This window comes from Ramularia collo-cygni, assembly GCF_900074925.1.
Source record: "Ramularia collo-cygni strain URUG2 genome assembly, contig: RCC_scaffold09, whole genome shotgun sequence".
In the NCBI taxonomy this organism is placed as follows: domain Eukaryota; kingdom Fungi; phylum Ascomycota; class Dothideomycetes; order Mycosphaerellales; family Mycosphaerellaceae; genus Ramularia; species Ramularia collo-cygni.
The window spans coordinates 1,201,648-1,215,384 of record NW_019716263.1 but is presented as its reverse complement, the minus strand read 5'-3'; the positions used below and the strand labels follow the sequence as shown (position 1 = coordinate 1,215,384).

Below are 13,737 nucleotides of genomic sequence, written 5' to 3'. Positions count from 1 at the left end.
AACTTCACATTACACAAATTCAATATCCCACTGTGCGTGAATGTCACTATCGCCGTAACGCTCACTCGCTCCGACCAAATTTGACATTCCACCGCGCTATCCAACATGCCCAGTCCAGTCGTTCTGACCTGACCTGAATGCTGCAACTCCCAAACACCCACGCTTACCGCTGCTAGCAAGAAAACTGCTCAACCCAAGGCATTACCTCTCGTGACAGCCGCATTCGCATTCAACCAACCGCAAAGTTGCTTGATCATGCACCCATACAGATGCCCACAAACTCCTCCCTTCCAATCCCGCCCTCCCCTCTCACATCAAACTCATCAATCATGGCCGCTAATTCCTCCTCCTGAAGTCCCTCCCCAAGCTCTCTTGCTACACGTCTCAAATCCTGCAGCTCAATCCTTCCCTTGTTATCCGCATCAAACAGCTCAAAGGCGCGAAGAATCTCATCTCTCGGATTACGCGCTAGGATTCGCTGCGCAGCAATGTTTGTGAAGTTGGCATGTGAGAGCAGTAGCCTCGAAGGACCAGAAAACGTCGCTTGGTGATGATGTTGCGGCAGAGGAGGGTTCGCACCCGCGAGCTGGGATGCGGGAATTCCATGCGTTTGTAGTATATGTAATAGGTCTGATTTGGGGACTTCAAAGCCCAGGGCTTTCAGCGCGACTTTGAGTTCGTGGTAGTCGATGTGGGAGTCTTTGTCGAGATCGAAGAGGGAGAACTGTGGCTGTTAGTGGACGTGTTGGAATGTATCCTGCATGCAAGCATACTGCCTCGTTGATCTCTTCTCTCTGCTCTTCGCTCAGTCGTTCCAGCGCATCCCGTGCTTCGGCTTCTAGTCTCGCCTGTTCGGCGCGTTCGGCGCGCTCACGCTCTACGCGTTGAGCGTGTAATTGCTGCTGTGAGTTCCCTGCACCGGTGGTATTTTGTGGCTGGTTGAAAGGCGTCGGGGCAAAGGCGTTCGTGCCCGCGCCTCGACCGATAGCTGACGCGCCGTACGGTTGTCTTTGAGGGAACACGGCGCCTTGTTGRTGTGAGGTCGCCATGGTTGGAATTCAGGAGCGGATTGGACCAATATTTGTATCCAGTCGTATGCTCTGGACGTAGTCCCGCTGCGTCGATGTTCGGTAAGTGTATTTTGCGCTGACTTCTGGTGATGTGAGCATTCCATTCGGGCACGCGACGCGCCGCTAGCGCCGTTTATGCAAAGCTGCCAAATTAGGGTTAGGGTTGGGGTAGTGACTGACTGGCATTGACGACGGGTATGCTGCTGGATGGTCACGCCTTGCCGTCTATGTGACCTGTAGTTATCATTAAACATTTTCGAAATTGCCTTCGATCATACGGTTGGGTTCGTGTCGAATGCATAGCACATGAGTTGTTGAGAAAGGGGGTCGTGACATTTCCGTAAGTACATCCAACGCACACCGTTAGCCATCATTGGGAYGACCTCAAGATCATGAACCCGAATCAATGTGCTGTTCGTGTGGAAGACATATGCATGACCAACAGCCCCCAACCGCGTGATCACACATAGCATTGTCGATGTTTTGAGCAATGTACCTCCTGATCGATGACACAACCCCTGATCGAGGACACGGGCAGCGCTGGCACACCGTGACGCTCGCCCGACGATAAGAAAAGGACATATACCCACCAGTCTTCGAGAAACCAACAACTTCTTGCTTCTTATTCCACCCACGACCACAAACAAACAGACACAGCAAAACACATTGCACTGCACAAGCCATGTCGGACGTCAGACTGATCTCGGAATGGATGGGAGAGAATAACGAGACCCGCGCATACTACGCATTGGATCGCGAGATGCTCACTGCTCATCGTGAGGAAAGGGACGCACACGCCGAGAACATAGCACGGTCTCTCCTCGAACATGCCAACATTCCTCTCCTGATCCGGTGCGTCGAACCCATGGCATTGATCAGTCTTGATATTTTCTTCCGAGGATAGCATTACTGACTTGAAGACCTAGTGCCCGCGCATGCATGGTCATCGGCTGCTCGAACGCTCCAGACCATCTCGATATGGCAAAAGAAGCAGTGCGCATCGCAGAGCTCGGTCGCAGTAGATGCGTTTCCCCGGGAGACTTCGAGAATCAGCTAGTCGCCGATTGTCGCGAAGTGTGTCGAGGAGCTCAAGCTTTCTGGGATGCAAATCACCAAGGCACGGCAGGTTGACGCAAACAATAGCGGCAGAAATTGCAAAATTGAAGGGTGAATGAGTTTGGGAGTGCGAAGATGTATACAAGTGTGTATGCCAATTTTGCATGAAATTGTTGAACGATTGGGGCAAGGATTGAAATACAAATGGAACGTGTATGGAATCAACTTTCCCTTCATCGTGTATAGTGGTGGTGTTTCAGATTTCTCCCATTTCATCAGGCATAGTGATGATCTTTCAGATTTCTCCTACCTTCCAAAGCGATTGATGCCTCTCCGAAGACACTCTCTTGCAGCCATGTATTAGGACTTTTGATCAACATCTGCGATGCTGTTCAGGAGCTCCGGCATATCCTTGAACCTGAGGCAAGTGTCGTCTTCATCATGGAGCCTAGCAAGCAATGCCGAGGAGCCTGGTAGAATCCGAGAAACTCTTTGTCCTTTACAATTGCATGTTGAATGTGCCAAGAAGCTGAATTAGATGGAAAGCTCCACCAAGTGCGGCGAAGAGATGTCAGGTCGTTTAGGATTGGGGACGCCTTTCCTATGAGATGCCAATGACGTTCTTCAGAACCAGGTCATCGATAGAGTGTCCTGAGCGTCCCGAATGTCCCTGGGATTCGGAGGTAATGTACTGTCAATCAGGACGGCAGAGAAGCTGATAACATGTTATGCATCTTCCGTCTCGTGACTGCGTTTGCGCCATCCATCTTCAAGCCTGCGGCGTCGGCATTGGCAAATTCCTCGCGATCATCGCGCTCAGTGAGTGGCCTTGGCTTCGGCCAAAGTAATTGCTTCATGCCTCTTTGTCGCCCGAGGTGTGTCGATGTTGAAGTCGAAGTCGAGGTTGAGGTTGAGGATGAGGATGCCTTGTCGGTGGGCATGAGGTTCGGGTCGGGCTGCCCACAACATACATAGGTAAAGGTCGCCGCCGGTTGAATGTCGGGTTGGGGTACAGTCTTCGAATTTCCCGCGACAGTTCGGTTCGCAGCAATCAATCCACTCCTCTTGCCCCCTCTCAACATGAGCATCATAGGCCGCGACTTTCTGCGGCACAGCTGCGTCTAACATCATTCTGCCGCTGGAGCTTTTCCTCGTCAAGCGATTCTTTCACATCGTCGAGTTGTGCCCGCAGAGGTGCCATGTCAACCTTTCAATCGTTGCCAACGGGCGGGATGCGTCGCGTGATACGCCAGAGCATTTCCGCTTCAGCATATGCGTCAATGGTGTCCTTCATCGCCCAGTATGTTAGCGAGCAGCACGAGCGTCTTCATGCTATGACACCCCGGGCAGGCGGCATCATTGAGGATCGCGGTGGCGGGTTCGACATATGCTTCAAGCTCGTCGTAGTCTCAAAATTGGGCGGCTTCGTTGAACCAGTGGGGAAGTTTTTTTGTCAATGGTAGAAGTCATGGTAAGCGTGTTGTTGTGATCCTACTTCTTTTGTCTTTTTTTCCCCCTCATCAGGTCTCTGTTGTTCCGTCTTCCGCGCACGAGGAATACCGATGAGCTTTTGATCTTGTGCCGAGTTTCAAGCAATCTGAGAGGTTTCGGCTTCGGCCTCGACTTTTACGCCGCGTCGGTCGGCGACGCGATGATGAAGTGGTAGAGTGACCCGAAGTGTCTCCTGAAGGCTGAAGATTGCCATTCAAGTTCTTGATTCTTCAACCTTTATCCTCAGACTCTACTAGTCGGTGGGTCGTGTCGTGGCTTAGCTCCGCCTGATCTGTTCATGAATCGATCTGTTCTGGACTATTTGTGGACTTCGCTTTTRGACAATCGTGGGGTCCTGAAGTTGGTTGAAGTCTGACGTAGAATCTTGGATGATTAAGGAACCAAGATATTGTAGCAGAACGGAGAAGTATCAAATGCCTGGTCTCTGGCGAAAGACGATTCGTGGGCTTCGGCTTGGATAGAGATGGCATATAAGATTGACGAATTCGATGATGCTTCGATTTCCTCAACGATTGCCTTGAAAGATAATGAGGTAGTGAAGTCGAAGGTAGCTTGAGTGTCAGTGAGCAATCGACCTGTAACTCAGATACCTGAAGGTGACTCTTGCAAAACAACTAGCCCAATAGAGAAATATGCTAGACATACAACACCCGAAGATCAATAAGTCATCGCTGTAGCGAACTACCTGTCAAGATCACCTAGAAAGGCTTTCGAGAGTGAGATGAATCCTTTCGTGGAGCTCAAGTACTCCAATGCACTATAGGGTGAAGTAGAATGAGGACTAGCTTTCCGTCATTGCTTGTAAAGGGGCAAAATATCCAATGATGAATCTGGTCGACCGATCCCTATGCCCTTATAAAGATGGCTTCTCGCCATAATCTGGCATGTATCCATCCTTCCAATTGCTGTATAGGACATGTGCGGATGGATATGCCCTGATATGCGAAAATGACTATTATTGAGAAAATATGTCCAACGACGAACCTTAAAGAGAAGACCAGCAGCAATCAGGTGTACAGTTTGATGCTAGTAGTGAGCTGAGTTTACACGTTGGTCGCTGGGAAGATTGTGTGGGTGGGACGAAGTTTGCAAGGCTGATGTCCGGTACAGGGGCCCCAGATCGACGGTTGAGCCTCGGGATGCCTTCACATGCTATATATACGATCCAGAACGTCCCATATACATCACAACAGCATTCTTGGTCTAATGGTGCGTCATCTAAGAACCCACAGGTCGTGCTATGTGCTAACAATCATGCAGGTTAGGATTGCCGCCTTCCATGGTACATGCAACAGCATACCTTTCAGGCAGCGGCAGGTTCGGGTTCAATTCCCGGAGGATGCAACAAGCCAACTCATTGAAGAGCCTACAAGCCTTCAGCAAATATGTCTTTTTGCATTTCCTTAATTGTACACATGTCGCCCTACGTGGGACTGAGTTTTATCATTTTTGGTCGCCATGTGCGACCCGATGACGACACAGCCCCAAGTCCACGACCAGAAGAACCGCAAGCTCAACTTTACACTACCGAGCACGACACGGCTTTCAAGTGCATCATTTCGTGGTGAAGCAATTTATTTTTCGATCATATAGCCCGTTTCGGAAGCCACCCCTTTTTTGCACCAAGACTTGCAACATCACTCTCCAAAATGACAGGAGCTTTTTCCAGCAGCTTCAATCATGCCAGACGGCAGCCAAGGCCCTCACAGAAGACATGCTTTTACGATAGTGCGTCAGCCGAGGGAGCCGAAATTTCAAAAGTCTGGACTCGACTTTCACGCTTGACGAACACCACAACCCAATGCATCAAGTGCACCAAACTCATCGCCTGATGATAGGGATCAATTGCATATGTCTTAGTACCATCATATATCCCATCTTATGAGGAGACAATATCGATAGGGGCAAGTGAGGTCTTCCGCGTGAGTGCCAAGACCTTCGGAAAAACCTTTAGCCGCCGGACACACGACCACCACCAAGCACACTTGCGCCATCAATTTACGCACCACACGTTACAACATTAGCTCAGTACAGTACCTTCGCGCGTCGAAGTGGTGAAAAGCTATAATCCTCGCAGCCTCGAAAAGGGCGTGTCGCCAAAAACAATCTTCGGAAGCAGTACATACCAGGTTTGTTAGCTGCCGTCTTCTAGCGTTTTCCCACTCCAGTGCGCGAAGGTGCGGTATTCGCAAAAAGGAGTCACAATTCATCATAATGCATGTGACGGACGATGAATGCATGACATTGCCGGCATGGGAGCTGGACGAACCCTCCATCGCTTCAATTTCTCCTTAAGCCCTACCTTACTCTCAGATTCAGGAGAGGGTTCGACGTATTTTATGAAGAGGAGGTCTACATGGGTACTTGCGTTCTTCCCTTGGAAGGCTTTCCAGTTCAGACGTCACGACTGGGCATCTACCATCCATGAACTCTGCCAACTGTATCTGTGCTATCTTCTCCCTCATCGCAAAAAAAGAGCCGCACGTCCATAGCATCATGATTCGCTCGTCGCGAACTGACCAACAAGAATGGCTCATCCATCGCAAAGGAGTGTCAAAATTGCAACAACACATAGAGTCCTCTACATACAGTTCACAACTCTTCTTGACCTTTTTCATCTCCCTGAGATCCAGCTAAAGATACGCGGCGGAGGCGAGCTTCGGTCTCTCAGAAATCCCGACGCAACGAGACACCGTAGCTCACATCTCACAAACATCACTCCCACAACCGCATGGCTCACTCCCCACAAACAAAGAGTCAAAAGATTCATACAAACAACTGGTATCGTCGCATAAAACAGAGACAAGCGAACCAAGCAGAGACCGTCCAGTTAACGCGCTCCTACCATTCCCAATGCCAATCATGAAGATAACGCCATTGCTCCTTTCTCAACTGTCGCTCCATATGCATGTGCCCACCGCAGCGTGACCTGCTACTCAATCTCGCCCATATGTCTCGGCTTTCAACCTTTTCCCTCTTATTCAATCGGAAAGCCGCGGCTCTCATCGTGTGCCAGCAAGGTCATCTGCGCTGGGTACTCGTGAATCATCGTTGCGTTGCGTTGCATATACCGTATCCTGCCATTGCAGTTTCAATCCATCTTCAGATCCCTTCCTTCACAGGAGAATGAGGTAGTTTGACGGTGCGATACCCGTTTCTCCACTCTCCTTCTTCGCTTGCCACCATCTTCCAGAAACATCGCTGACCTCTAGAATCTCATGTTTGGAGAACGAGATCTCGTTCGCATCGTCGGGATTTGCTTCGTAACTGTAAATGGCCTTGGCACGGTATGGGTACTCTGTTGGCGCTCCTGTGCCGGATGTATCTGCCGTCGGCGCACCACCCTGCAATGTGGGATGCGAGGATTGGTTATTCAGCGGCTGAGGGAAACCACCCGCACTGGCTCTTGCCGATGCACCCATCGGACCACCTGGATAGCCTGTAACTGGCGAAGATGTCTCAAAGCCTGCCAGTTGGGCAGAATTGTACATTTGCGGCTGATTGTGGCCGGAATGCGTCGTCTCGGGCCGGAACGACTGCYGCATAGCCTTACTATTGCGGCTCGGCGCACGATCCTTGTGAAGTGCGAATGAATCAAGGGTCTGGCGATGGCTGGCTTGAGGCTGCGAGCCAAAGTATATCATCCAGATGATCTGCAGGCGAGTCAAAAATGGTGTTATCTAAGCGGCACGCAACCAACATACCGAATCGATCGACAACAAGATGAAGCCGGCGGCGGCTGCTTCTTTGGCAGGGCGGGCGGAGTATATAAGCGAGTTCACAGAGGACGTTGTAAACACAAGGCCGGCGGACAAGAGTCCAGTCATGGCCACATGGTAGGTAAAGACGGCATCGGCGCCAACAACAAACRCCACAGCGATCATGAGGAAGAGCATGTAGACCAAACACCACCATGAGTAGTTTGGAAACTCATCYCCAATATCTGCAATGATGGACGCGATGAAGGCAATGAGCCAGCCGGACTGCGCCATGTTAGTCCATGCCTAGATGCAGACGAAACGGGCGCGATATGGACTCACAATACCAATCCCTATCGACCCTAGCCAAAAAGGATCGCCTGCGATGTTGCCAAAACTGAAGCTTTTGCCGCCACCGTAGCGGGTGTGTGACATGTCCATTTTCTGCAAAGACGACGACTGAGTGCTGCCAAAGCTGGGCATGGGCCTGATTATGAAGTATAGGCGGGAACGTGATTTTCAGCGAGTGACAAGAAGGCGCACGGGCGGGTGGGCGTGGTGGTCGCGTCAAGCGTGTGAGATTGATATAGTCTCAATGTGGCTGGAGGTGGCCAGTCCGCCGGGTGTGCTGCTGCTTGTGGGGTATAAAGGAGGGACTGCTGGCAGTATTGGGCTGGTGGGTGGGACGCAGCGCCAGGCTATCGTCGTCGTCGTTTCTTTGTCGTGATCGTCGTCGCCGCGCGGAATGCGGTTGAGGGGATGTTGAGGGAAGCGCCGGGTGTAGATGCGGCGGGATCGCGGGCGCGAGGTGAACGTGAGATGGGACCAGCAGAGCACTCGCGACTGCCCTGATCTTTGGGAGAGTGTGGTGAACCTAAGCCCGGCAGTATGGTGGAGGGGATGAATGTTGCGCAAGTCTGGATTGTCGCCCGATGCTGCAATGCGCGCCAACCCGCTTGCCCTGCACCTGCCGCGTGTGTCCTTGGCCCTAGAACCAAATTGGAAGACACCAACCCCGGAAATTATTATTATAATTCAGCCCACACACCCTCACCTCCGACCGCGTCAATGCTCTTATTCAGTTCCCGACGACGACGATGATGATCATGCCAGTCATGTGCAAGTACCCAGGGGCGGAACTCCATCCGATGGGAAAAAAACGAACCGTCCGGCATCTCTCGACCATCAGACGACAAGTCACGATTCATCAGGTACCCGACCCTGCATGCATATTAGTAGTGCCCTGTTTCGCATTTCACGGCCAGATCGTGCATCTCCATCTCCAAATTCCATCTCCAAATTCCATCTCCAGATCAAGAGTCGAGAGTTCATGATTGTTCATTCACAAGTCTGGCGGCGCAGCCCAGTCCTGTTGCTCTTCCCGCTTCCCTCATTGCATCCACTTCCGATTCGCCTTCTCACCATGCGTGAGATTCATTGGAGGGTGTCTGTCGGACTGCTGAAACGCAGACTGTCACTCGATATCCACACGGGCGTCACTCGTCGGGCTCCAGTCCCACTCTTTCAACATGCAGGAACTCGCCACCACATTGGTACAGTGCAAATGGACCATATCATAATTCAAGGCTTCAAATACTTCCGCCGATGAGTCGGAAACACGATATAGCATCTATCGCATGATATGTAGGGGGTATGGCTTCCCAACAGCCCCAAGGATCAGGGATCTGGCTGAACTTGTCGCGTTCTCGCGTCATCACTTTCTCGGCCTCCCTTAAACTTGTCGCGTCAATCGCATGGCATCCATTCGAAATCGGTATCGAACAGGATGATATCATGTCTTCACCGGCAATCATACTTTGCCGACCCTGCTGATGGCGTCAATGGCCTGTGCGACAAGATCTTTGGTCGTTTTTTCCGACACCCGACCCTGCACATCCTGCAGTCTCTGTTCCCAGGCGTGCCATCGGCCAGGCGAGAACCCAGTCCAGCCTTGATCTTGGAAGGAGAAACCACCTCTCGCCATCTTGCCCTCAAACGACTTTTCCTGACGGCACAAGTCTGCAATTACAGAAGCCGCAAAAACAAACCACGTCGATGCCGCTGCGACTGCGACTTCAGGCACCATCTCGAGATMCTCTTCCAGCCCGCTGCGAACCGTCCAAATGCAATACAGGGAGAAGTCAGGCTTTCCATTCGATTTCGAATGAGCGGCAGCTACCAATGCAGCAGTGAAGGCGTTGACGTTGATCCATTGGTCTTTGCTTTGCTGATCGCTCCGCTCGTCCGCAGCTGTATTGGAGTCAGTAAATGATCAAAAGCTCTACACAGACAACACCAACCCAGATTCCATGCTTCACGCATCTGCCGGCCGAACATGGGCAGATCACGCCAGACGGTCATGTCATCCACTCGGAAAACCTKGCTGTCTCTGTGCAAGTCTGGTCTACTTTGCAAGGCCGTGACGAGATCCACTAGCTTGGTCATGTTGGAATCCGTGAAAGATGTTTCGGCTGCCTTGGAAATGATTGACTTCCACGTGGTCGTCAAGTGTTCTTCCACCTCCCCAGCGTCTCCCGAAGAGCCGACTTCCTTCTCAACTGGCTCACTCAGTTTGTCGAGAACGGCTTCTGAAGATTTGACATCTCCAGAGAAATGGTCTGCCAGCACAGCATATTGCAAACACTGTTTGGTGTGCTGTGAAGCACCGAGGCCAGCTTGCGGCATACTGAGAGGATATCGCTGGCGAAGTCGATTTGAATGTCTTGTGCCCAGTTGCAAGTCAACAGGTTGGTTGCTCTCACTTGGAAGTTTGTGAAGAGAAACGTGTTTACACCTACAACAATATTTCAGAACCCAATGACGTCTTTAGMYTTGCTCTCGCATGAAACGAACCGGAGCTGCTGAACAGCCGAACGGGTCCACGGCCGGGGCCGATGCCATGTCCGTCTCGCAGCCAAACGTCGCATTGAGACCCAACTCTTAACGGCGAGCATCAACAAGCTCGTGGGAGAGCGTCGTGGAAGGCAAGGTCCGAATCCAGAGCTTACGGCCGCTCCTGCCATATTGAGCTTGAGATCCGTTGCCCCACCCTGATCGGCCAGACAGAGTTCTTGGCTACAAGAAATGAGATCCCATTCGACCACTCTCACTGGACGGCTTCCAAGAACGTTCACTACACATCCTTCCGAGGCACCACGATCTTCATCCCCCACTTGCACACTAAAAGGACTACATGTGCTCTGATAACGACCTCTCTTTGGCTTATCTTCATCCCCAGTATACATGGGTTGTAGGGACCTTCCCCTTCTGCACAACTCCCCGGGGCTTATTACAGCGGAGCGGTCTGTAAGCCTAGTCGATCTGCGCTCTTGTGCATCTCCAGGGCAAAGGCGGAACCTGTGAAACCCATGCTCATCCCTCGTGTTCTCCCTTATCCTATCGGCAAAGTGCTTATTAGAAAGTACTCCAGCCTTGCGATCGTCAGTAGTGCATCTACTAGTCGTCCACGCTTCGCTTAATGGCATAGCAGTAAGCATGCGTCTGGATAGATATGTCCGAGAATCCGAAATCATTGTCAGGAGGGTATAAAGTCTCAGGAACAATCCCCTCTCCAACTCCCACTCAGACAGCACGCGTATCAAGCATCAAAGGCAGCGAGAAGCATCACCAACTCGACATTCACTCCAAACCCCATAGTCCATCGTTTCCCCAAACCGTTGGATCTTCTCGTTGCCATCTTACGAAATGCGTTTCTCCTTCATCACAAGCGCCCTGCTGCTGGCAGTCACCTCGATCGCATCTCCAGTGCCGGTCACCGAGGTCGAAGCCGTCGAGGTCAACGAACTGGTCGCACGCCAGTCTGCCACCACTTGCGGTAGCACCTCCTACACTGCCAGTCAGGTCAGCGCGGCCGTCAGCAAGGGTTACGGCTACTACCGCAACAACCAGCAGGTCGGTAGCAACAACTACCCTCACACTGTAAGTTTGTGTCCAATGCCATGCATGATGAATCGAGGTTGGGTATTGATGGAGTGTAGTACAACAACTACGAGGGTTTCAACTTCCGTGTCAGTGGACCTTACCAGGAGTTCCCATTGCTCCGCAGTGGTACCTACAGTGGTGGTGAGTTCTTCCAAGTCTCGAGTGGTTTCTCCTTGTTGGAGAGTGTATGCTAATGTGTTTTCGTCCTGTCTCGTAGGCTCCCCCGGCGCAGACAGAGTGGTGTTTAACACTGCCGGACAATATGGTGGCGCCATCACCCACACTGGTGCTTCTTCTAGCAACGCCTTTGTTGGATGCTCGGGTACCAGCTAGATCATGTTGTGAAGTGAATTGCTCAAAAGCTTGGCATTCGGCTTGATAGAGGCAGCTAGAGGAATCAGATGAAATGAATGATCATCAACGCATCACGACATTGAGATTTCCATCATTATCAACTCATGCACTAGTCTCATACTTAGTATGTCTCCGCACCCTCTCCCCATACCTCCAAAACATCCACGGAATAGGCGCCATTGCAACAGTGAAGAATGCCAGAATACTCGTCGCCCAGCCTACCCCTAAGCTCTGATACATCTGCAAGCTGAACAATGGAAACGCAGCGCTGAGGGTATACCTCGACAACATCGCAGCACCCGCCGCAGAAGCTCCATAGAGAGGACCATATGCATCCATCATGAATAAATTCGAGGGGGCATATATCACTACGGAACTCATCATGGCCAGTCCTTGGAAGATAATGGGACAGATCCAGTGGATTGAAGGTCGGACCGTCCATGCGAAGAGGAAGAGGAATGTGGGGAGGAGTGGAGCGGCGATCATTGCCGGGTAGAGACGATGCTCGGGTGGGAAGCGCTCGTCGGAAGGGTGGGTTGCTCGGAAGAGTTTTAGACGGGGTTGGTAGATGTAGTGATCTAGTAGAACCTAGAATGGGGGACAGTCATGTTAGCCTGTGTTGGGCGTAGTGAAGTACTCGGTGAGCATTTTCGACAAGCTGTCTTGCCCTTCCTTCATAGCGACTCTCGAAGATACATTGTCTCGTGGATTTCAAGACCTGCAGAGCACCTTCGAAAATCCTGACGCTAGTGCGTTGGCAGTGAAATGATTCACGCAATAGTGTGGCGGAAGAGGACCTTGCATTGAACGTGTCTTCTTTGTGCCAGATGGAATCGAGTGTGACCTTCGAGATGACTTACCAGTGGAAAAGGGGCGCAAACAGTCCCAATGCAAAGTCCGAGGAATGAGAGTGATTGAGCAGTCAGGTTGAAACCGTAATAGTGCTCGTACACCCATGGGGAGGCGATGACGAACGTGTACATGAGTCCGAAGAGAAAGCCGCAGTAGAGGCATACCAGAGAGACGATCGGCTCTGTCAATAGCATGTGTGCAGGTCGGAGAAAGAGAATTGTCGTGAAATAATGAATGGACTGTGGTATTGTCCGCTGGATCGTCGGAGGTCCCTCTATTCCCATGGCCTTTGCTCTGCGTTGCAGTATGGTCTTCTTGTACGTCTCTCGTGTGAAGCATACAGGGATGTAGAAAGCCACGATGAAGAAGATTGTGGTCCTGGAATTGAGCGATGGGTCAGCAGTATGTCTCTCACGTTAGACTCTCACATACCATTGTGTCCATCTCCAGCCTTTGCCCTGAACGACAAAACCACCTACAGCGAAACCATGTTAGCTGACTTGCAGACACTTTCAACTCCAACTCCCACCAGCGAAGGCTTTGACTAACCAACTAGAGGTCCCAGCATAGCACCGAAAGTCGGGATGGTATAGTAGAAGCTCATAGTAACCGCTCGATACCTGCCTGCAGTGTAGTCCGTTATAGTGGCGCTCGCATTCCCAATAGCCGGCGCAGCGAAAGCCCCAGCAAAGAATCGACATATCGTCAAACTCGTGATCGATTGCGATAAACCCGCACCGAGTATGAACAGAGCGAAGATGGGAGTCGTGATCAAAATGACAACCTTTCGTCCTGCCGTCTCACTCAACGGACTCCCAATCAGTGGACCTGCAGCCATACCGATGTTGTACATGGAAAGTSGCAAAATAGAAATCTCCTCGGAGACGTTGAACTCGTTGCGGACATTTTCGATTGCAGGTCCGTATAGCGAGGCGGCAAACGTACTGACAAATGCCAGGAGAGTATATGCGATTGTGCTTAGAACACGGCGGCGTAGAGAGAAGTTCCTTGGATTCGCGGGATCGTTGCTTGTGGACCAGTCCTTTGCGTGTAGGGTGTTCATGTTTTGAACTTTTTCGGGGGGAGATGCTGTTGTGATCGCCATGTTTTGCACATGTCCAGTTTATCTTTTAAAGGACCGGAGAGCAGTGATTATAAAGTGAGTGAAGATGTACTCGAATGTCGCTTGGCCGAGTTCGGCGGCTGTTCAGAGGAATTCTAGGGCGTGGACGATCTTCGATCTCAGAATGCAT

The 13,737-nt window shown here is 51.3% G+C and overlaps 6 protein-coding genes; 2 read left to right on the top strand and 4 right to left on the bottom strand.

Annotated features, from left to right (window-relative positions):
- Positions 1–253: 253 nt before the first annotated feature.
- On the bottom strand, positions 254–1,049 carry RCC_06581 (related to caltractin; the record flags this gene model as incomplete). XM_023771844.1 has 2 exons in its annotated part: positions 254–724; positions 774–1,049. 2 exons carry the CDS (start codon positions 1,047–1,049, stop codon positions 254–256), a joined length of 747 nt encoding a protein of 248 aa, XP_023627612.1.
- A 703-nt stretch (positions 1,050–1,752) lies between these two features.
- Positions 1,753–2,201, top strand: RCC_06580 (uncharacterized protein; the record flags this gene model as incomplete). XM_023771843.1 has 2 exons in its annotated part: positions 1,753–1,922; positions 1,997–2,201. 2 exons carry the CDS (start codon positions 1,753–1,755, stop codon positions 2,199–2,201), a joined length of 375 nt encoding a protein of 124 aa, XP_023627611.1.
- A 4,553-nt stretch (positions 2,202–6,754) lies between these two features.
- Positions 6,755–7,777, bottom strand: RCC_06579 (probable High osmolarity signaling protein SHO1A; the record flags this gene model as incomplete). XM_023771842.1 has 3 exons in its annotated part: positions 6,755–7,291; positions 7,343–7,621; positions 7,679–7,777. The coding sequence occupies 3 exons, from the start codon at positions 7,775–7,777 to the stop codon at positions 6,755–6,757; spliced, it is 915 nt and encodes a 304-aa protein (XP_023627610.1).
- A 1,369-nt stretch (positions 7,778–9,146) lies between these two features.
- On the bottom strand, positions 9,147–10,021 carry RCC_06578 (uncharacterized protein; the record flags this gene model as incomplete). XM_023771841.1 has 2 exons in its annotated part: positions 9,147–9,586; positions 9,637–10,021. The coding sequence occupies 2 exons, from the start codon at positions 10,019–10,021 to the stop codon at positions 9,147–9,149; spliced, it is 825 nt and encodes a 274-aa protein (XP_023627609.1).
- A 1,020-nt stretch (positions 10,022–11,041) lies between these two features.
- RCC_06577 (related to Guanyl-specific ribonuclease F1) lies at positions 11,042–11,611 on the top strand (the record flags this gene model as incomplete). XM_023771840.1 has 3 exons in its annotated part: positions 11,042–11,275; positions 11,335–11,419; positions 11,496–11,611. 3 exons carry the CDS (start codon positions 11,042–11,044, stop codon positions 11,609–11,611), a joined length of 435 nt encoding a protein of 144 aa, XP_023627608.1.
- Positions 11,612–11,734: 123 nt separating this feature from the next.
- On the bottom strand, positions 11,735–13,589 carry RCC_06576 (related to TPO4-Proposed vacuolar polyamine transporter; the record flags this gene model as incomplete). XM_023771839.1 has 4 exons in its annotated part: positions 11,735–12,220; positions 12,493–12,862; positions 12,917–12,959; positions 13,034–13,589. The coding sequence occupies 4 exons, from the start codon at positions 13,587–13,589 to the stop codon at positions 11,735–11,737; spliced, it is 1,455 nt and encodes a 484-aa protein (XP_023627607.1).
- Between the last annotated feature and the right edge of the window lie 148 nt (positions 13,590–13,737).